At 35.9% G+C, this 23,575-nt stretch overlaps 1 protein-coding gene across 4 annotated transcripts in view; it reads left to right on the top strand.

Annotated features, from left to right (window-relative positions):
- Positions 1 to 23,263, top strand: part of SYK (spleen associated tyrosine kinase) — a 47,453-nt gene extending 24,190 nt beyond the window's left edge. For 2 of the 4 annotated variants that reach the window (XM_030258000.4, XM_030258001.4), the window contains 11 exons: positions 3,773 to 3,911; positions 5,325 to 5,406; positions 6,463 to 6,509; positions 10,699 to 10,767; positions 14,755 to 14,845; positions 15,522 to 15,699; positions 16,884 to 17,093; positions 17,494 to 17,683; positions 19,006 to 19,146; positions 19,343 to 19,455; positions 20,994 to 23,263. In XM_030258000.4, the coding sequence (XP_030113860.1) occupies positions 3,773 to 3,911; positions 5,325 to 5,406; positions 6,463 to 6,509; positions 10,699 to 10,767; positions 14,755 to 14,845; positions 15,522 to 15,699; positions 16,884 to 17,093; positions 17,494 to 17,683; positions 19,006 to 19,146; positions 19,343 to 19,455; positions 20,994 to 21,066 (1,333 nt within the window). In that variant the 3' untranslated portion in view covers positions 21,067 to 23,263. The remainder of the gene's footprint in view (positions 1 to 3,772; positions 3,912 to 5,324; positions 5,407 to 6,462; positions 6,510 to 10,698; positions 10,768 to 14,754; positions 14,846 to 15,521; positions 15,700 to 16,883; positions 17,094 to 17,493; positions 17,684 to 19,005; positions 19,147 to 19,342; positions 19,456 to 20,993) is intronic. The other 2 variants (XM_030258002.4, XM_032744265.3) reach the window with 2 other exon arrangements.
- The last annotated feature ends 312 nt before the right edge of the window (positions 23,264 to 23,575 follow it).

Genomic DNA, 23,575 nt, shown 5'->3' with positions numbered 1-23,575 from the left:
TAGTGTGAAGCTGAGCTATCTCCTAAATTCTGTAGTGTTCTGACATTTCTGAAACAGCTTTTAATGTGTTAGTGAACAGGGGAGAAGAAATGATGCAAATGAAGACAGCAGTCAATCCCTTTTGTCCTCTATATAACTCTTTTACAGATGGCACCAAGTTCATTTCTTATTACCCGCAAACTTGGAACATATGCAATGTGCAGCAGATCTTTGAAGTGATAATGAGTAGCCATGTTGTTAATAGCATTACCAGGGAGATGGTCATGAAGAGAGAGGGCAAGACAAGCAGGGAATGGCTGGAGCTCCATCAGAAGGCACGTCATCATGGGGAAATCCATCATGGGGAAAGTCAGTATCTCTGGCACCAACAAAGCTGTAATTGCTGAGAAGGCAAAGCAATGCCAAGAATAAAATTTAGCATGCCTTTGGATTCAGAAGCAAGAATAATTTCACACCATTCCTAAAGCAAGCATCTTGTTTGTTTATTTTCTTTATAATTCTCCACTGCAGAATGCTGTGAATTCTGTTTTTTTCTACACAGTCAATGAGGCATATTGTAATAGCAATTTATTTCTTTGACCCTCAGGGATATTTTTCTTTAGAAATAGATGGATCAGATCATTTGGGTTTTCAGATGGAAGCAGAAAAAAATGGGGCATTGTTCTTTTTGAAAATACCAAAGGAAGGAAATGATAGCTATTTACACTGTCTGTAATAGTGGTCCAAATTTTTAATTGTTGCTGTCTAGGTTGCACTCCCAAACCCACAAAAGGTACTCAAACACACATTGCATGAAATATAAAATCAACACCTAAATATTCTCTGCATTGCACCAGGTCACAATTTTAATTTCTACATTCCCTATTCTGCTGTTTTAAAGATGTATGTTACAAAAAAATCTAGGTACCTTGGCACTTCTCTAATATAGCTATGTACTCAAATCTGTGCTCAATGAAATTCTTCATATTTATGATTAATTCAGTGGATGAAACAGCAGTGTTGTTTATTTACAGGTGTTTGTTATGTTTTTCTTCTGTACATTTGTAATTCTGTGCAAGAGCATGTAATGGAAGACCAGGTGATACCTCACTGCCATCTTTCCTTGCCAAAATTTTTCAATTAAGATCTTTTTATTTAGCAGGTTTTATTGAAGAACAGTAAATATTGTGCTTAATTTCAGAGCACCTTAAAGCAGAGAGTGCATTGGGAGTTTTGAATTTTTTTTTCAACATTCTGAAAACTGTTACTTTCCATACAAGGAAAGTTCCATATATGAAGAGAGCTCCCAGATCTGATGTGAATGCTCTGGGTAATATAGGCAGCACCATCAAGAAGATGTGAGACTTTTCTGTCCATTCAAATAGGTTTCCATTTACAATCTTTTTGTTTGAATAGCATTTGCCTTTCATTCTATTTTTTACAGCAACCATTGACATAAAACTGGATACTGTTACCCAGCTGCAGTTCTGGAGGCTTCGCCTAACCTAGACAGCCATTACCACAGTTTGCAAAACCAAAGTGAAATTGTGAAATGTGGCTTGGGGCAGTCCATGTCACCCAGTATGGGTTCAGTTTCCCAAAACTAAGACTTCCACTGTCAGTTCAATGCACTTGATACTTCTGCATTTTAGACATATTTTGAAAGATGGTAGTATCTTCTGGTTTCATGTTTTGTGGGGATCCAGGTTGTGTACATCCTGATATTGTCTTTTATAGGGATCTAAGCTGTGCTGGAGTTGACTGACTGTAGTTTAAAACCCACCTGCTCCATAACCCTAAGGGAAAAAGGGCCCTGCTGGACCCTGATTGATCATGGAATGGAGGTGTTTCCAGGATGTGCAGTGATAGAGATGTCTGACAAAAGTTAGCATGGCTGTGAGCTGCAGATGGCTCCAGAGTTGTGTAGCTGTTGGGTTGCAGGGGGGAAGCTCCAAAATGCAATTACAACTATATAAACCTGAACTCCACCTAAATCCTGCACTGAAGAGTGCAGAGCTGTTTGGGTCTGTGCCACAGCCTTCGGAAATCAGAGCTCTCCCCTCCCGTGGGTGCCTGTGCTCTCAAGAGATGCTTGCAATGCCTCTCACAAGAGTAACAACTCTTGCAAATGAGAACCAGTTTCAGTAGAACTGAATTGTATTCAGTTCTCCATTTCTCCCTGTGAAGCATGAAGGATATTTGTTACTGAGAAACAATTAATTGCATTTTTATTATTTGTGCTATTCTGAACAGAAGCCTGATTGTAATGAATTGCCATTTGTGTTTTAGAAACAATGCCCTCTACTCTGAAAATATTTTTCTAAGCTTTATTTGCTTTGAGCAGGTCAGAAGAAGACAAAGTAAAAGTCACTCTTGATTTTAGCAAAGCCTGATACTCTTCACTGGTCAGTCAGCACAGGAAATCAGCATGCTGAGAAAATACCTATATGCCATGAAGAAACCACAGGGACTTACACAAGTTACTTTGGTTTCAGAAAACAAAAAACTGAGCCTACTTCCCTTTTCTTTTAGCCAGCGTCCTGTTCACATCTTAGGCAACAAGAATCATGCTACTTGAAAGAAAATGCTGCAAAAGTAATTCAGACAAAACACGGTTTTACTTCAGCCTTGAGAGAGTCAGCTGAGCAGAATAATTTAATACTTGCCTCTGAAATCTCCTGAGATATAATAGCAAATACCAGTATTGCACTAGCAGAGTTTCTTAATACCTTAGTGAGAATTTACTGCTATATTTCTTTTCAAGGCCGTTCAAAAGTTCGAGGGGGAGTAAGTAGATTTCTGTGCATATCAGAACAAGGAATGTTTTAGTGCTCCAGAATCTAGGATTTTCATTAAAAAAATAGAAAAAGCCAGTCAATTTTATTCTAACTCTATTGCTGTCACACTGTCAGCTGTCAGTGAGCATGAGAACCTGACTGGAAGAAAAAGCCTTCTTTCTAAACTCAGAAATGTTGCACCAACTATGATGGAGCTAGTAACAATTTCCCATCTGCTCTGAGTCCAGTAACCAGAATATGCTGATCTCAGTGTCAGCTAGCCCTGGGTACACGTGTAACAATTCTGTCATGCTTTATGGGCATCTCAGAGGGCACCCGGAGGTCTCCTGGACGGAGGAGATCATCCTACCTATGAGTTTCAGACAAAGTTTTTATATTACATTTGGACTTCTCTCCATGGCAACGTATAAATAAGATACATACACTTCAGTACCATGTGAAGTTTCATATGAATTTTATGTGAAATCTGCAACAAAATATTAATGTCTTTCCTGAAATAATAAGAATTAATAATTACAGGAATATATTATTTTCTTTAAATTCCCAGCCACACAGCAAGCTATTTCAAACACAAAAATTTTGCCTTTTCACATTACATTCTTTTAGTATTAAATCTTCTGTTCTTACTGTCATTCGCTATTTCAAAATAAAATACACAAGAGAGGTAAGGTAGTACTGCAGAATCTTTAAAATGCATATTTGCCCAAAGAGTGCTTTATGCAGTGTACAGTGTTCTGTAGGTGCCTAACAGTGCCTTAAATCATTGATTTTTTATTTTCACCTTTTGCCTTTTTGAAAGAAAAAAACCCAGAAATTTTAGTCAATTTACCTGAAAGTTAATTACACTAAGAAATAAAAGAAAGGCTTAACAAAATGTTTTCAGAAGTTGCAGTACTGATTTTGTTTTTGCTTTAATTCAAAAGCTTTAAGGAAAGAATGATTAAAAAAGAATAATCATTCCTGCTAAATCCTGAAAGTCTTTCTTATTTCTACAGTATCCGAGAAAGGGACAGCAATGGTTCCTATGCCCTGTGCCTGCTGAATGATGGAAAAGTACTGCACTATCGTATTGACAGAGATAAGACAGGAAAGCTCTCCATACCAGATGGAAAAAGATTTGACACCCTTTGGCAGGTCTGTTAAATTTATGTCACGTGGATATCTGTCATCACATTTCCATATAACTGACCAACTGACCAAAGTTGTTTTATTTCGCCTTGTGACAATAGTCTTTGGCTAAAACCAACATGTTTTGGCAGGTTGTTTGTCATATGTTTCCAACATTGTGTGGTTTCTGTACATGAAGAAAATACATGTTATTGTAGAAAGCTATGTAAGTGTAGAGAGTTTAATAATTTTTAAATGTGATGTTGCAGGTTGACTGAGTTCAAAACTGTGATTATTATTAGTTATTATATCATTAGCTGAACATTGTCTAGAACAAAAGTCTGTTTGTATTTGCAAGTAGCCATTTTAAACAATGGATATGCTTGGTTTAGTCTTTTGCTAATGTCCTTTATGATGGCAACCAATTGAATTCTAGCAAGCAAAAAGAGGATGGTTTAAGATGTTGCGCACATAAGGCAGTCTTTGGCTTTGAAATTCTCTACCTTTAAGTCTGCTAAAGCATGGCTTGCTGAGGCTTACCACCAAAATATGTCTGAACTCTGGTAAAGATTGAGCAATTTAGAAATCCATAGCTGACTATGCCATAGTTGATATTAAAACTGAATACTGGTGAAATGACTGTGTAAATTGAAAATACTAAGGGAATTGAAATCCCAACAGAAATCTCTTATGTCCTCTTGCTTAAAAATCTAATAAAATGAGCTAAGTGAGTCAAAGATCTAAAATATGAATCTTTGATTGCATATATTAATTCTTAGAATTTTTGTATTTCTTTCCTGGTGGCACTGGAAATTTAAAAGCAGCTCTGCTATCTTAAAGTTTTTGTGAACATGTCTGCAACTTTTACAGACCTTCTCCTTTATACTGAAATGGAAAATAGCAGTAACAAACCTGTAAAAAATGATGTGGAGAGGACAATCCAGGAGCACAAATGGCTGCAACTGCTGGTGCTATATTTATTAACTGTACACATCCCATTGCAATTCTGAGGTCCAAAGAAAGCATTGCATATTAAGGCAATTCTTGCACTGTAATTAACCCCAGAAATTTAAAAAAGGATAGAGAGAGTGGGAACTCAGGGACATAAAAATAAGTTATTTGCTCAGAGCTACAAAGCTGTTTAGTAGCAGAACCGGTGAGGGGGAATACTGACCCTTATAAATTCCATTCCTGGATCACATTGCACATTTATCCACAAGGTTACTTCAGAAACATGCGCCCCTACTAAATAGAAATAAAGTAAATAACATCTGCAGTAAAGATCTGCTGTATTCCAAGCTCATTTGTTGTAATATATATCAACTGTTGTACATACGCATACATTTCTAAAGAGACAATATATTTAATGATACCACCCCCATATTTTCATATCTTTTTCTCTCATTATTTCTTTTTTTTCCTTTCCTCTCATTCTGCTAGTTAGTTGAGCATTATTCATACAAACCAGATGGATTATTAAGGGTTCTTACCATTCCTTGTCCACAACATGGCTCAGAAAATGGTGAGTTATTCCTATTATTTTTATATGTGTTAAAAGGCATGATAATTATAATAAATATGTGTGATTTTTTTTTTTCCACTTGCCATATATGTGGGTTCAGATTTTCCACATTTTCAAATAAGGTAGCATCTGCCAGACTGTGCATGATGGAGGCAGATCCTGTAGCTTAGGGCTACCAAATCAAATTACTGCTGGGTCTAAATTATTGTTAGATCAGAAACGTGCTTTGCTGCTCAAAGTGGCAGTGTGTGTTACTTGGAGCACAAACATGAAAAAGGTGGTCTTCCCAGCACTGCTGCAGTGGTCCTTACTCCAAGCTGAAGCAGGCACAGCAGCAGTGCTGCTGCAGGAATTCAGGATGGGTGCAGTGAGTCGTGCAGTTCCCATGTTGGGGGGAGCAGGGCAGAACAAGGCACTGGCTGCACCCAACACTGAAAATGGGGTCAGAGAGGCAATCCTTGGTAATAACTTGTGGGAGAGGAGAAGAGGTGGGGGAAAGTGTCAGTGTGCTTTTTGTCCTGTTTCTTCTTTAATGTCATGTCACACTGAAGAGACGTTGTCCTCCCTCTTGCCCTGAGTGAAAAGGGAAAAGAGACACATCTGACTGATCTATGTCCAACTTGTGCTCTTCCAGAACTGGTTTTCTCTCTCTAAGGCCACCTTCTGTCATTCTAACTGGATGCCAGTGCCATGGTGAGGGGATATAGAATAATAAAATACAATCACAGAACCATTAAGGTTAAAAAAGACACTAAGATCATCAAGTCCCACCCTGAAGATTTTACTTTTTCCGCTCCTTTGAATCACCACATGCTTTTTTCCACCATTATTTTCATTCTCCTTTGAATTGTTTAGGCTCTGCACTTACTTTTGTCTCTGCAGCCAGAAGTACCAGAGTCTGCTGCACGTAAGAGACAAAAAGCAAAGAAGATAGTCCAAAAGAAACACTGTAATGTGATCTAAAAACTACACAGAGGGTCCCCTCTGTAAAATTCTGTGTTCTTACACAAATTTCTCACCTTGCTCAGTATCATTTTACATTTGATTCTTTTGCAGATAATCTAGGATTTAATACTCATTCTTCTTCTGGAACACTTCCTAAGGTAAGTGAATGTGGTGGTATAGCAATAGCATTCATTTGAGGAGGATTACAGTCACATACTGTTCTGGGAATTCTAATTCTTGGGTATTATTTAATCTGTGGGTTTATTTTTCTTGGGTTATAAACAGTGATTTGAAAAGAAACTTAACATATTCTATCATGGTATTGCTTTCATCAGTGTTTTGGATGTGCTAATCATAATTTAATTTTGTGAAACTCTTTTACACATATAACGTATGTGATAAAACAGTATTTTCCATAGGCAAGATGCCTCATTGATGGTCATATTCTATAATGTTGTATCAACACTAGGATTAGAGATATCACATTGCTTATGTTGTTCACTTCGAGCGTCTGCCGACTGAAGCAGAAATGGAAGTTCAATTTATTTTCATGTTTGGTCTGTGCCGTTAACATCAGACTTTGCACAAGGGTTCATTTCTTATGCACTGCTTTAGGGATGATTCTTTCATCCACTCCATGAAGAGTGAGCAAGTCCACCTGTTGATAAAATTGAGTTTTTGAAGTCCATTGTCTGCAGAAGCCATCTGAGGTGTGATATGTCCACAGAATCACATAATACTGCCTTGTTCAAGGTAGTTGATTTCATCTGAAATATGGAGTTAATTTCAGTAATTTCCCTGCATAACTTAATCATTTAGATCATTATCTTGATGCAGTCCCATATTATAGAAAAAAAATTATTCAAGTAAGCAATTACCTCTATTTAAATAAAATTGACTCCTAGCAGGCCTGTGAACAACCACTCTCATATTTTCACTTCTGAAAATCAGGTACCTTTATAAAGAGTTGGAAATTAAAAAACCAAAATCAGTCTCTTTTTAATTGAAAATATTTTCAAACATATTACTTATTAATTATTAAAAATATTTTAATTTAAATAATTAAATATAAAAATGCTGCCTTGCAGTTTGGCTCTATGCCATTTACAAGAATGTCCATGAAGTTTAAGCACACAATACCACATGTGTATCATCTGGTATACATGCAGTTGTAGAGATAGGGCAAGCACATTAAGTGTGGGAATTCTATGTACACTGCATAATAACCACAGAAAAATTCACAATATAAGTGTAAATTTAACTTCTGCTTAAGACTTGTCATGATAACTTAAAGTATCCAAAGCTAAGTGAAAGTGCATATTTTGCAAAGAGTGTACTAAAATATTGTTTCAATATTCAATATATTTGATATTTTTAATTTTTCAAAATTGAAATCTGAATTTTGTGTTTTCTTTGTGACTTTTTAAAAATGAGCCTGCTAAATTACTTTCTTGTAATACAAATATAGAAAATGGAAAATTTTAAATAACTAATACTGCTTATGGAGCTCAAATATTTCACTTAATATTGCCAGGTTCTCATGCATTAATACTTGTGTGCAAAAGCAGTAACTCATGAAGATTTTTAATATGTCTGAAATATAATTATTCAGATTACACAAAATCAAAATTAAAACTAGCTTGAAGAGAAGGAATACAATCACCAACATACATAAAACAAACAGAATCTTATATGGAAGATGTGCAATCTATCTCATATTATTTACACCATGATAATTGACATTTAGGAGTTTCTGACATTTCTAGTATACTGCATGGGGCTTTTTATCTATGGAAACCATTGCCAAAATATGTAAATTGGAATAGGGAATTTTTGAATTGGGTATCAAAATAATTGTGATGAATTAGGGAAGTGTCCTGGAAAAAAATTAAAAGGGTGAGGCTCAGTAGAAACTAGTAAAGATATTGCACTTTTAATAATCAGCTATAAATCACAGAATAGTGATCAGACACAGCTTTTCAGAGGATGTTATGCCTGTAGTGAATCAGGATGGGAACAAGAATGAGCAACCACCATGCTGGTAGAGGAAAGGGAAACATCCATGTGTTTCCGTCTTTTTTGAGTCTGGCAAGGTCTCAGCTGAAAGTTTTTCACCTGTTTCTGGCACTGCACAGACGAATGTTGTCCGGCAGTAGATAATCCAGAGCAAGACAACAGGGATGATCATGACTTGTGAGAAAGGATTAGAATAAAGAAGCTAAAGAGAGAAAGTAGAGGAACAAAACATAATGGCCAATTCTAAGCAGCAGTCTAATATTAGTGCTTCCATCGAGACCAATTTTTCAATATCTTCTTCATTTATATATATATTGCAACCTAAAATACAGTGGTGCTACTCCAAAGTCTTAGTGGAATAGAATGCCCAAATCTGAAGTTGTTTTATATTTAAGAAGATACATGAAACGTAGAAACAACTGCTGAATGATATGCAAGGCAGACTGTCCAAATGCTTTATCTGTAAAATATTAGTTATAAGAGCTTGGAGTAAAATTTACGTCAGAGATGTAAATCTACATCAGATTTGTCTAATATTTGCTATTATTCCATGGACAAATTTGGAGTAACAAGGTTTAATATGGACATCTCCTTTTTATTGATACTAACATGATTCCTCTGCAAAGAAAGAACTTTATGCTAAATGTCTGTATTGAAGATAATTTTCTATGCAGAATATGGAGAGTTGCTTGTTCTTGCTTCTCCCAGAACATGCATGGACTGGGATGTTTCTTGCCTTTCACATGAGGCTCCATGGCTAGATTTAAGGTGATTTTGACTCCTTCCATTTTGTAAATTACTTTTTTCTCCCTGGAATCAATTTCATCCCAATATATATTTAAACTGGCAGAGGAGCTTTTGAGATAAGTCTTCAGTTCTCCAGCTGATGACATTTTAATGAAACTGCCAAATTCTGGCCATTTCCCAGATTCTTCTGTTAACCTTTCTCAGTATTTTATTTAGTCACAGTCTTTTAAGTGGTAATAATAGATCTAAACTTTATGAGCACAGCCTAACTGGAACTAGTTGCTGTGCCTGATGAGGTATTCATCTCAACATGCACTTGTAGGTCTAACACAAATATGTGAGTTAAGCAGTAGCACCATAACTACAGGTTATGGTTGCTTTCCCAAGTGCTGGGAGATACTCTTGTTGAAAAAGTATAATGAGAACCATGCTCAGCTTGTGCAAAGGAGCACTTGACCTCTTAGAGGATTTATCTCTTGCAAAACTGTAACGAAGTAGTACTTCAGGTTTCATTAATTCCCAATATGGAAAGACAATTTCACGAAGAGAAAGAAAACAGCTGATTCAGTAACCTTTTTCAATATGCAGCATACTGAATTTTCATGCATCACAGTTATGAAGAATGTCAAGCATCAAAAAGATTTCTGTTCCTCCAGCAGCAACAGGGACCACACTGCTGTCCTTGGTGTCTTGAAACAAAAGACACCTTTTTAATATGAAATCAGACATTTTCTTTTAAAAGAAAACTAGGGAATATACCAATCCTATAAATTAAAAAATATACTTCCTCAGAAAATAAGAAGTCCAAATGGGCTTCTTATTAAAAAGTTCAGAACATCTAAGTACAAAGGCTGTTTAAAGTGACTGAGAATGTGGTTCAGATTGTTGTTTTAGCCTCAGCATCAGACTAAATGTTTGAACAAGAAGTGCTCCATCTCAGTTTTTAATAGTCATGTATGATCTCTCAGTGGCCCCTAAAAATGCTAGTTTATCACATTTAATTAAGTTAAGGTGTTCTTGTAAAATATATTTGCATATCTTTTAAAGGTGTCTTTACACAGAACATAAGTGTATATGCATAAAGCCTGTTCCTATTTGTTTGGAATTAATATTACCTAGCATGCTTTCTGCTTCATTACCCACACTGTTGTATGACCAAGGTGTGCTCCAAATTTTGCTTGACACATTAGCCATACTTCCAGACATGAAAGTTATCCACTCATTTCTAAATACGTTTGGGGGTTGGGGGAGGGGGACTAAAGTTCAGTGACAGAGGCAGGAGAAGCATACAGCATACTCTATAAACACAGATCTGGACAAAGGGCAGTGAATTTGAATTTAAAAACTGTCTTAAGGTATGTCTACAGGTTCAGGATGGCTTGACAGTAATACAGACAAAATAAAATTTAGTACTAATATTTCCTGTACTGCGTTTTTTTGATGTGTCATATGTGTGTACTTGAAGGCACAAGCAACTGAAAGTTTGGGAGTGTTTTCTTCTTTTAGAGTGTCTTTTTTTTGTGAAATACCTTTAGCTATTTTCATGACACATTTACTGTTCCTCTTTGACATTGTGGTTTCTAGAGTTGGGCAGGAGGTGGAATTATCTCAAGACTCAAATCGTATACCTTCCCAAAGGCTGGCAGCAAAAAGGTGCCTCATATACTTTTTTTTAGGTTTTTGACTGAGTTAAAAATACCTAAATGACTAATTTCACTCTCTTCTCCCCCTCTTTTCGCTTGCTGTCTTGACTACTAACAATTAGATTGTTAAGATTTTGTAAGCTTTCTGCATCTATCCCAATCATCTGCATAATTATGGGCTTGATTTTATAACTGAAGCAATGGGCTTGAAGGGGTTTTAAAAATAGAGGGATTCTTTTTTATTTTATTTCTGGCATACCAAAATAATGCAGATATCAATATTTCTGCAAATTAAATGTGATAAAATATTTTTCAAAACCACTCAGAACAAAATTATATTTCTACTTTCCTTTGTAATCAGAAAATTGTCTTGTTTACACAATTATGTTATTACTGAACACATTTAGGGAACAATAAAAACAACAAAATGCATACTTACATAGCCTATGTGCACCAATCTCCTTATGCATTCACTTCCATTTAAGCAATTGTAAGATGTCACAAAACCAAGCAGAATGGGAAAATTGGCAAGATGCCAGGGAGCCAAGAGGACCCCTGCCCTGTCCTACTGAAAATGCCTTTGCATGGCCAGAAAATGGTGCTCTCCAGTAATTGATGTAGTTCTGAAGCATGTAGCTGTGAGTTTGTTTGCATGCTGAGAATAATATATATCCCCCTATTCGATCCATGAGTCTATGTGTTTATTGATTTATTTCCAGTTGCCCTTCAACAAAAATGAGCAGGCATGAAAAGCCCTAGAAGTATGCTACTGTTCAGAGTGAAAGTCTGTGTTTGATGTATACTGTATTTGATAAACCAGATAAATAACAAATATTATTTTCCTACAGCTTCACTTCTCTTTTATACTGAGGTACCAACAGCAATTGTCAGCTGTGTATCCCTACAGGACTCATACCTCTTTTTCAATGTGTGTTATATACAAATAGAGACACAGTCACACAATCTGCTCTCAGCCCTCTGAAATACAATGCCAAACTATCATACATTTTGGGCTAATTCAGAAAAATGGGTGTGGGGGTCTAAACTCTGTAGACATATTTTTGGTCTCACCGCTCTCTGTTAACCTGGTAAAACTTGTGTCTTGCTCTGGTCACTTTCTGCTATCAAATACCTATTTCCTGCTTTCTAGATAATATACACAGAGTAGAGATTGAAGCATAGTGGCAGAGTAAAACCAATCATTTAGGCAAATAATTTCAGAAACCCGATTTGATCAATATTTACATGTACTTTACCTGGAATACTGAGACCCACATCATATTTCCAGATTTTAGACTCTAGACAAAAGTTGTGCTCTGAACTATTCATTAACCCAAATAAGCACAGCTTACTTTAGATCTGGTCAATTACACAATTACTTCTATGATGTCAAAGACTTTCAGACAGTAAACCATAAAAAACATATTTATTTTATTTTTCATGTAATATTTACGCGCAGTTGGGACTTTTTTTTTTTTTATTTCACAAATGCACTATTTAGATTATATTTTCAGATCCAGATCAAAATTTTTCAGTCTGTGTTACTAGCGTAAAACTGTCAATTTGGACAATTTAAGTGAAATCCTGCCACCTCGTGGCAACTGAGATGCCATAGTCAAAGCTCCTCTCCTCTCATGGCTAATGAAATGTCTGTCATGCAGTATTTAGCTATTAGTTTTTAATAAAATAAGATGACTTTATGTATTTTTTTCAAATCAGAGTTATTAACCTGAAAGAATATTGCACTTGCTGTACAACTTGCCTTCATGAGAATCTTACTATGCTATTTACTATAAAACTATAATGGCCACAGTAAAAGTACAATTTAAGAATATTTGGAGCCATTTCGTTCATATGTCACATTTTTAAAAGGCTCCTCTAGAGGACTCTTTTCTTGTACTCCTTTTTATTGGTTGAATAAATCCATGGTCATCTTGCCCATTCTCTGTTTCTTGTAAGAATGCAAGAAGTAATCAGTTATGCTATACCTTAGATGTATTAAGACAAAGATCCTTTTGTCCAAAAAAGATCTGCAGAATTGTACTTGCTGTTTTAAAAGGGTAAGGCAGAAAGGACTCTCCATTTAAATGATAGTTCAATAAAAACGAAAGTAGGAATATTAATGTAAAAGACATTACTAAGTTATTTAATCAATCTGCAACAATTAGAAATAATTCTATATGTATTAACCAAGTAATGATAAATAAGACACTATGATTCTTCTTGAACATGAGCAGCTCTCTGAGAAAGAGAGCCCACTTTGTTATATCTGGTGTCACTGTGTGATTTTCAGTTCACAGCTGCAGTGCTTTATTTACAAGCATGGAAGTGGTGTATTTTAAATGTTTTTTTTATGCAGAGCAAATGCATACAATCCTTTTGGATTTTTTTGAGGTTGTTGTTTTTGTTCTTGAATTGCAAAGAGTAGTAATATCTCATGTGTCTAATTTGAGGACTCAGCTATGTCTTGGCCAGAGCTATGTTTTTACCAGATGTTCTCCACTGGTGAATGGATTCTTGAGGTGTGCAAAATTAATTAAATTTGTACATTAATTACATTTGGCCAGTTTAAAGTATGCCAGTTGACTTCTAGTCTTAATGGGGGTTTGGGGTTCGTGAATTGCCTGTGTGAAATAGAGTGACACAGGTCTTGGAAAGCTGTCAGGGTGAATCAGTCTAGAAAAACAAAATCTAAGGATCTTAGTTTATACCTTCATTTGCCTTGAGAATGGTAGATCAGTCAGCTTGTTCCTTGACATATGCCAGAACTGTCTTGGGGTTTTATGGCTTGCCTTGACAGCAAATGGCCTTTTAACACTGCTCCAAGTCAGAAATATTACCCTTACTGTGCCTGATGTCAATGTGCTCATAACTACTAGGCCAGAATATTGCTGAAAACTGGCTTCCTACACATGGTTTGCAGTAAAATCTATGTAGTGAAGCCTTTTCTATTTCATCAAACTGGGCAGATAACTTAATTATGATTTCAAAGTCTGTAGTTTCCAGGTCAGATGTTTCTCCTACTAAATGCAGTTTCCAAATGATAAAGCTTTTATTACATCCTATAGGATGTTCGCTGTAGGAAATTTCACAGAATCACAGGACTGTTTGTGTTGGAAAGGACCTTAAAGGTTATTTTGTTACAATCCCTTTGACATGGTCAGGGACAGTTTCCACTAGAGCTTTGTTTCTCTTTGCTTGAAAAGAAATTAACATGCAGAAATAGGTTCTGAAATTCCATGTTCCCAACAGCTCACAAACAGAACTGACCAGATCAATAGTTTTCTCTCATCTGTACTTTATTGTGCCAGGCAAGGAGCTCCAGAAGACACAATGGGTGAGATGGTTTGTGTACACCATATTATTTCTCTGTCAAGAGTAAAGGCAGAGGAATTGTATTTGAACCAGATGATTAATTAACTAATCTTGCCCCTCCTCAGAGCAGACAGACAAGCCTAATATCTGGTCCATGATGTTTGTCCCTGACGTTACACAAGCCTGTTAAAGTAGTAACTTTTTACTACAGTTGTTTCCACTTCTTTAAAATAAAGTGCCCCTGGAATATTCACAAGATAAACAGGAAATTGTTTTTTGTTTTCATTTGTGCAAGTAATTTCTCATGGCCTAGATAGGGGGAGAGGTAACTTGAAGAAGGAGGAACAACAGATTAAAGAGAAATCCTTCTGACTACTTGTGTTACATGGCAAATTTGAAAAGAGCATGTAAATTTAATATCTGCAGAAAAAGATTTGTGCATGACCCACTACAGTTAATTCTTTCTTATCTAATGCTCTGAAATATTTGTAATATCTCTCTGTGCTTTTGGCCTCCTCTAACAATAACCTCCAGAATGAAATAACCTTTTTTGGAACCCTCTCCTTCTGATTCTCACCTCTGTGTCTCTTGCAAAGTTTATGCCAAAATTCTTGGGGGGAGGGAAGTGCTATTAACTTACGTAGGCATTGTTAAATAGAAAAACTTTATTTGTGTGCTACAGCTTCAGTCAGCTATCGGCCACCCACCAGAAGAAGCACCTTTTAATCCATATGTGTTGCAAAGGAACAGAGGTCTTGCAGGAGCAGAAAGAGGTAGGCAGAGTAATATATATCATTAATGCAATTTTCTTGCTTATGGAAGAGCATTTTCTCAATCCTTATTTCTTTTTTCTTGCATATATTTCACATTCTGTTATGCATTGGTATAGCCACTATCATAACTGAAGCCTGGTAGCTGAAGATAACAGGTGTCACCATCTATAACAAAAATCATTTAGCAGAAACCCCTTTTTCCATTTTGCATTGGAGTATTATTACTTGGACTCTAAAAACTAAATCCCTACATGTCACAAAAAGAATTGTGCCCTCTTGCATCCACAGTGCCAAGCATAATGCAGTTAGTTGACAGTCACAAGTTGGATGCCTAAGAAAGAAGTACATATAAGGAAGCATTCTGAGTGAAGAATTGTGTGAGGTAACTAATGGGAAGTACCAAGGAGAAGGGCCAAACTTTAATCCTCCTTTTGTCAAGGAGCCTCCTGGTTTCACCCTGCACAAATGTTCAGTAGTTACAGCATGTCACCAGGGGAATGCCACTGCCTTTTTGTCAACTCTAAAATGCATATAGATTGACTGCATGTGGTTTCTTTATAGTGCCCTTGCAAGTCAAACACACTGGTGGTCTTGAACATAGAAAAGATGAATATATTAGCTCTGGCAGCATAAATGTTTGAAATCATGTCTAATTTTTTCATTGTTTGAACTGCAGGTGATCAGAGAGAGGCCTTACCCATGGATACTGAGGTCTATGAAAGTCCATATGCTGATCCAGATGAAATTAAACCAAAAAATGTCACTCTTGACAGAAAATTGTTGACTTTGGAGGAAGGTGAACTTGGCTCTGGCAACTTTGGTACTGTAAAGAAAGGGTTCTATAAGATGAAAAAGTGAGTGTTACCTTCTATTGCCATGGAATCCAATATGTAAAAGCTCTAGTATTTATCTTTTCAAGTAACAGTAATCTTTGCATGTCATTTGGGGTGACAGACTGTAACTAATTTGAGCTAAATTCACCAGTTTCTCTCTTTGTATGTACACTTACACACTCATTTTTGTCATAAAGTGGAAAGTACTGTTTATGACTATTTCCTCTCCTGATGGGGTTAGTAGAGTGGGAATCCCACTGCCTTGCTTCATAGCTTGCAAAAGTTCTAATGCTACATAGTATTTCCCATCTGCACAACATATCTGTCAGAAAACCTGGAGAGTGCCATGGACAGTTTACCTATAGCAAAGAGAGTTTTACCTGAAGTGTGATAAATACCAGTTTCCTGGAGCTGGAATGTTATTTTTCAAGAAGACAGAACGTGTTGTAACATTTTCCATCATGTCATGTCAGTAGGAACAGACCCTGTTTATACTTGACTCTTCATGCATTTTCATAGTGAAATGTTATCAGCATGCTGTATGTGCATGGACTGATTATGTACACACTCTCATCTCTTGAAGTTGGAGGCATTTCTTTAACTGAGGTTTTCAGAGGCAGAAAGTATTTCTGTTTTTCCAATATAGGATGTAGGAATTTGAAGGGCTCTGATCTCAGCTTATGTATATTTTAATAGTGTTTCACACTTGAGCTATGTTGGTCTCATCAGTCACTCTGTCAGTTTGCTGTATGAATGGAAGGTTGCAGAAGCAAGCTTTAGATTCTCAGGGTTTCAGAGTCTTGCCTTGGCACCTGGCAGTGCTGCATATTCCAGTCTCACCCCACTAAAAACCCTAGTGCTTAGAAAGCTCTTTATAGCTTTTCTTGCCAGAAGAGCTTTATGCTATCCTAGCCAGAGTGGACAAGAAAATTTTGTCCAGTATTTTTCTTTCAGGTTCTTTAGGTATTTTTATGACAATCTGTAATTTTCTCAGATTCTTTTCATTATAGCTCTTTTGCTTAGCTGTCTTCTGAGCATTTGATAGAGAGAGGTTCCTGTTAGGGCTGGTTTTTTTCTCCTCTGAGTGTCAATTCTGTCTTTTGTCACAATTTATGCTATGTGAATGGAAATATCTATTGAATACTGTGGGCATTGGTGCACAGATTTTTCAGCAACTAGTTCCAGAACTGGATTCTCTTTTGCAGGGGTGCCAAGCCTGTGGCTGTAAAAATTCTGAAGAATGAGAGTAATGATCCAGCCATAAAGGATGAGTTACTGAGAGAAGCAAATGTAATGCAGCAACTGGATAACCCATATATTGTCCGAATGATAGGTATATGTGAAGCTGAGGCCTGGATGTTAGTTATGGAAATGGCTGAACTTGGGCCACTGAACAAATTTTTGCAAAAAAATAGGTATGTAAACTTCGATTTCATTCCATAGGAGTGGAAAAGTTCCTTTCTTTTATTTTTTTATTTAAGGACAATTATAATTGATATGTTATTGATGTAGTAATTAATGATTGTAGTTATTCTTCACTGGAACATGTCTCCAAACTGTCAAATATTTCTACCAAAATAGAGTATTTTGAATAAATGAAAGACTTTTCACATATCCTTCAACTTCTCCTTTATTGATGTGATCACACATCATCTTCCCAGGACAAGAGCCTATATTGCCTTTTCAAACCGAAGCTTAGCTAAATGTAAGTGAATCAGGTTTCCAGTGTAATGTGGACAAGTTTAGAGTAAAGATTTATATCTTTTCCATGAAAATGAACTACTGACCTCTTTAAAATTCTATTTTGATTTTCAGACATGTCACAGAGAAGAATATAACAGAGCTGGTGCATCAGGTTTCCATGGGGATGAAATACCTGGAGGAGAATAATTTTGTTCATAGGGATTTGGCTGCAAGAAATGTGCTGTTAGTCACACAACATTATGCCAAAATTAGTGACTTTGGACTTTCTAAAGCTCTTAGTGCTGATGAAAATTATTACAAGGTAAGGTCTGAACACAACATGAAAATTGTGTAGTATCATAGCTTAATAAGGATATTTTCAGTTCAAATGCAGTTGAAAATTTGAAATTTTATGTACCATTCATTATTTTATAATCTGATATTAGATTACCAAATGCAAAATATGTGATCAACATTAAGAAACATGTAGGGAAGAAAAAAGCTCTTCCTCCTTTCAGTTGTCTACTTTCATTTACTTTTGATAAACTTGTCATTAGAAGAATGAAAGTTATTGTGGAAATGAGATACTACCTTATGTACATGGGGAAAAATGTTTTTGTTGCAAAACAGTTCTCATCACGTACAAGTAAAATGTAGCTTAGCACTAATACACTGTCTTACAGAACAGAACTAGGAGAGGTTTTTGAAATTATACCATTGTTAAATAATAAATTAACCTAAGCAAAATTTGTTTATTTGGGTTTTAAATTCTTTGGACCTCTGCACACCTCAAGTGATTAAAATAATTGCAACATCTAATAACATAAAAGGTGGGATACAAAGTTATCATGTCTGTATTTGTTTTCCTGATATAACACTCTTTCGATTCAAATTACTTCTTCCTTCTGCTTATTCCTTTTTACCAGCTCTTTGAAACTAATAATCCAACCCCTGAAACACTACAGAGAAGCAAGCCCATGCTCCATTGTGACGACCTTCCTGTGTAGGAACAGTAGTGACTGCTGCCAGAAAAGGCATCTTAAATCACTGCCACTAGCCTGCCCTAGCTGGTCACTCCCAGTCTCAGGGCCTCCAGAATTAGTATCAAAGTCCATTTTCTTTACAACTCCACAGGATGTAGTAGGGTCCCATCACTAGATCTAGCGCTGTGCTGGTATAGCTAGACAGCTGAATGGTCACAAAGCAGCATTATGGCATAATTTAGGTAAACTGCAGTTTGCCACAAGAAAGTCACTGTGCTTTGAAGTAGAGCACCCACTTCAACCATCTGGACACGTCTCTTAGCCTTGGTGAGATCCAAATGGAAAAAACTGATTCCAAAGAGCAACTTTAAATTAAATGCCACTGAAAGTGTGACTCTAAGTCATTTAGCTATGCTTTTTTTCACCACAGATTTCATTTCAATGCATTATTTTGAATGTGGAAGATTAGAACAATTTTGTAACACTTTTGAAGAAGCTGTTACCCATTTTCTCTAATGCTAACTGCATCAGAAATGTTATGGTACTTAGTGCAAATGTGTGTAGATCTAAGTTAATGTTAATTATGTGCATTCAGATGTTGTTTACTACTTATCATAGTATCTAGTCTGCTTTTTTTCCTTTCTGTTATGACACATTGTAGGCACAAAGTCATGGAAAATGGCCAGTCAAATGGTATGCTCCAGAATGCATGAATTTCTACAAATTTTCTAGCAAAAGTGATGTCTGGAGCTTTGGGGTTTTAATGTGGGAAGCTTTCTCTTATGGACAAAAACCATATAAGGTGAGTGGTTTTATTTGGCAATGTTTTTACTTTAAAAATTCAGAGCAGATTTGAACCAGTATCTTGTCCTAACTAATGCAACAAATGAGTCGAAGGATAGCCCAAAAATCAGTTCCAGACCTCTGTTCAGTTTGTGCTACCATGTGTGCTGTAATCATTTGCAACTTGGATGACTGTTCTGGTCACTCTGTTCCAGGGAATGAAAGGTGGTGAAGTTGCACAGATGATTGAAAGAGGAGAACGAATGGAACGACCTGAAGTCTGCCCAACAGAAGTCTACAGTCTAATGAAATTGTGTTGGACATACAAGTGAGTGTGATGGCATGCTCTTTTGATAGAAATACCTTTTAATCTCCATGATTCATAGCCAGAAAGGCGATGAGTAGGGGTTGCTTCAAAATACATCTTTTCAGCTGGAGTTTAGCTTACAACTGTACTCCAAGCTCAGTAGTCAATTGCACTTTCAGGCGAAAACTGAGTTATAGAGCGTACTACAAAAAACCAGTTTTGTAGAACAGAGTTTGCCAGAACAGCTATATGCAAAATACAGGGTAGCATAAAAAATAAGTACACAATAAGGTTAGTCTAATGCATTTTGAAAACAATTTTTGAAAGTAAGCAAATATTTTTGTTTCATTTTGAATTGCGATTCATTTAATTTTCATTTCCAAGGCTTTAGTTTTACTGAAATTTCAAACTCATATTGCCAAAATGTTTTTTCTATTTCTCAATATTTAATTGTTTTGAGCTGTTTATCTCTAATAACAGAATATATTCAAATTGGATCCCACACTGACATCAGTGAGAGGAAAACCATAATTTCAGGTCATACCTGGTACATCAGAAACATTTTTTTCTGTTTTATAACCATTTAGAAATTAGAAGTGTGAAATATAGAAAAAATAAAGCCTTCCTGTTTTTTTTTAATTAGTATATTAAAACTCTTTTATGTTTTATTGTTTTAAACTATTCCACTGAAGTTACTTTTAACTGTAGGAAGTCTCCAGAAAGCACCCAAAATTACTGTAATATCACTTTTTTTTCCAGTTCACCATCTGGAGAATAAATTTGTCCAAAAAGTTCTACATTAAGGAGCGCTGGTACTTCATTTTTAGGTACCTTGCTTCTTTGTTAGCTTTATTAAACCTCATACTCTAGAAAGAACATGCAACCAAAAAGTAATTCCTGCCCTTTGGTTTGACTCAAGGAATGCTATAACAGTTCTACAGTGAAAGGGATCAGGTTTTGTTATTATTAAAAAACATATCATAAAGCATGCTGATTTTTTTTTTTTTGGTACTAAAGTATCTTTATTATTAGAGAGAAAATAAATTTTAAAAAGAGTGGTTCAGGTTAGGCAGAGTAACTATCACAATATGTAATGTAAAATTGTAAGGAATTGTCAGTTTAATCATGTTCTCCAAATAAACAAACAATTGCAGATATAAAAGAAAGATGATACAGTCATATGGTGTGCAGGCAAGGTCCTCTCCATGCTTCTGTGTGATGGTACTAGTCATTATAAGGCAGATATTACACAGCAAATATTCTTTTCTCCAGATTATTACCAAAGTAAATGAAGTAAAAAATGAAATGGAGCTGATTCATCATTTCTTTCTTCTAGTACCTTCGCCAACCACAAAGTAACAGGCATGATAGTAAATCCATGGACTGCATGCTCTGTAGTAGTATTTGTCACTTGGTATTAATTTTGTAGTGTCCTTTTTAAAATATTGTGAGCATCTTTACGTGAACTGTCCCTGAGGTAGAGTTTGGAGGGCTGTAAGGCCCATGAACCTTGACAGGTCTGTCCTTCCTGTGCAATGACACTTGCCATCTTCCCACAGTGTTGACGACCGGCCAGGATTTGCTGCAGTCGAGATGAGATTACGTAACTACTATTACGACATTTCCCACTAACAGCATGAACAGCAGCTTCCTCATCTCCAGCCAGCACCCTCTGAGAAGCAGCTCATTTTCCAAAACCAAGCAACCTTGATTTTTGTACTTCCATTTTCAACTTGCAAAGCTCAGAGCTGAGCCTTGCATCTGTAAGGTTGTTTTTTCTTACCTTCTGCACAAAATCCAGCCCCAAAAGAGTTTTGGAAGTGTAACAGTCTCAAAGTGCACAGCAAGGATAAAATGCTTGTATTTCTGCTACATTCCATTTCATTTTATTTACAGCTTTATTTGCATTATATTTTGCAGTACTGTAAAATCTATTTAATGACTTTGAGCTCTCTTTCTCTCCTATATTGGAATGCAGATTGGAATTTAAATTCTTCTCATCAACATTCTTAACCTTTCAATGTATTTAGTTGTTCCAGCTTTCCTTTTCCTCAAGGAAGAATAGCATAAACATTTCCCACTATGAAGCAAATTCACTGTACAAGTGTATCAGATGTTTTGACTGACAGTGTGTTTGATTTTATCACCAAACCCCTTTACACCAAATCACATTATTCCTAGTAGTAAAGTAAGCAGAGGGGAATTGGGAGTTCTGACTTTCTAATATCATCACATCTTTTAAATGTGGCCATCTTCTTTTGTTTCTCATCTCTTCTTTTGTTCCTCAGCCCAGCTGTTCCTCAGGGAGTTGTTTTTTTTTCCCTAGTGAAAACTGGGAACTCAGAGGCTTGCTCTCATCTTAGAAGAAAACATACCAGCCTGTAAGATGATTCTATATTTTAACATAAGCTCCAGCATTGAATTCCTGAAAAACACCTATAATGGAGCAGCACTTACCTTTCTCTGTGCTCTTCCATCCTTCTCCATACATATTTTTTCTATGCATCTATTTGGGTATACCATAGCTTCTTGTGTTGTATTTTGAGCAGCAATCATTTCTATCTTTTCTTCAAACCTTTCTTTAAAAAGCATGTGAGAATTTCACCACACCTTTTCACCTCTAAAGTTAAATTTCACATCTAGTTCAAATATTTTATAGTGGGCATACAGACAACAAGATTACCAGCTCCAAAATCTTAGTATTTGTCATGTGAGACAAACCTCTGTGGGCATCTCAGGAAAAGGCATTTGTCTTATCACTCTTCTGTAATGTAGTGTACATCTCCATTAAATTAGAAGTATAGTAGAGTAATAACAAATTAGGTAATCAATTTCTGATTCTGTTTTTACCCTTATGCTTTTCTTGCTCAACCTCATTTGAAATATTATCAGTAGCAACATTTCTATCACTCATTACTCGCAAGCAGCTATTTTATTGTCATTTGCATACATCTCAGGAATCTGCTTACATTTTGTCTGCTAGATATAGAGATTTTAGAAGAATATAAAGAATAAGATTTAGAGCTAGATATATTTATGGCATTGGCTGGTTAGAGTATATGTGTTTAATTTTTGTGTGAACAGAGTAATCTTAGAGACGCAGTGGGGTTTGTTTTGTTTTGTTTTTTTTCTCTAGTAATTAAATTGTGTGAGCAATTAAACTGAGAAAGGGTGAAATAATTTTCATAGAAGACAGGACTATAAACAAATGTAGAAGCTACTGGTATTTTTTTTTCCTTTTTACTAAGTTTACAGTCTATTTGTTAAATAATATATGGTGCCTTTTGGTAGTTTAGTCTTGGCTATCCAGTGCAAGGCATCACAGACTATTGGAAGATGCTGAGAATAGTAGACTGTATTTCAAATGTGAGCAAACATGACTTACCTTGAAGATGATTTTTGTTTTGTTTTTAAGAAACATTTTTCTATAAGACCAGCTTCTGTAGAAGTTAGCCATAGTTGTACACAGGTGTTTGTCACTTTAGTTATGTTGCAGAGAACTTGTTATCTCTACATGTGCAATTAGTACAGTTATGGGGATATTAGTTATAAACAAATTGCACAAATTTCTATGAACCAGCGAGTGACAGTTCTCAGTTTTCCAGAATGAGAGATATATTGGTCTCACTCTCTTTAAAAGTGATGTCTGATACCACAAACCTGGAGGATTATTTCTTCTCTTCTGAGTGAATGTCAACATCACTTTCTGGAGTTACTTGATTATTTTTAACTTCACTATTACATAATAAAAGTTTACAATGAGAATATAAAGTATCATGAAATGAATGGATTAGGTTTTAAAATTTTAATTAAAGATACTTTTACAAAATATGCTGTCTTAACAAGAATCCTTTCATAATTACATGCTCTGTAAAAAATCCTGATGCTGTTGCAGAGTGTATATGTATTGACTTACTGTGATTGTTGTGGAAGACTGAGATTTTCCTACTGACAGTGAAAGGTACCCACCAGGACAGGACACTGATGCTTGGGCTGCTTTTGGAGCTATTCAGGAACAGCAGGAAATTCCCAAAATATGCACATTGCTGTTGCACCTAAGTATTTCAAAGTGATTTACAACAATAGTGTGCTGAATCTGGAAGGTTAGAGATGCCAGGAGTCAGTGCAGTGTATCAGCTAG

Source organism: Taeniopygia guttata, chromosome Z, assembly GCF_048771995.1.
Source record: "Taeniopygia guttata chromosome Z, bTaeGut7.mat, whole genome shotgun sequence".
In the NCBI taxonomy this organism is placed as follows: Eukaryota; Metazoa; Chordata; class Aves; order Passeriformes; family Estrildidae; genus Taeniopygia; species Taeniopygia guttata.
This window is presented reverse-complemented; position numbering and strand designations above follow the sequence as displayed.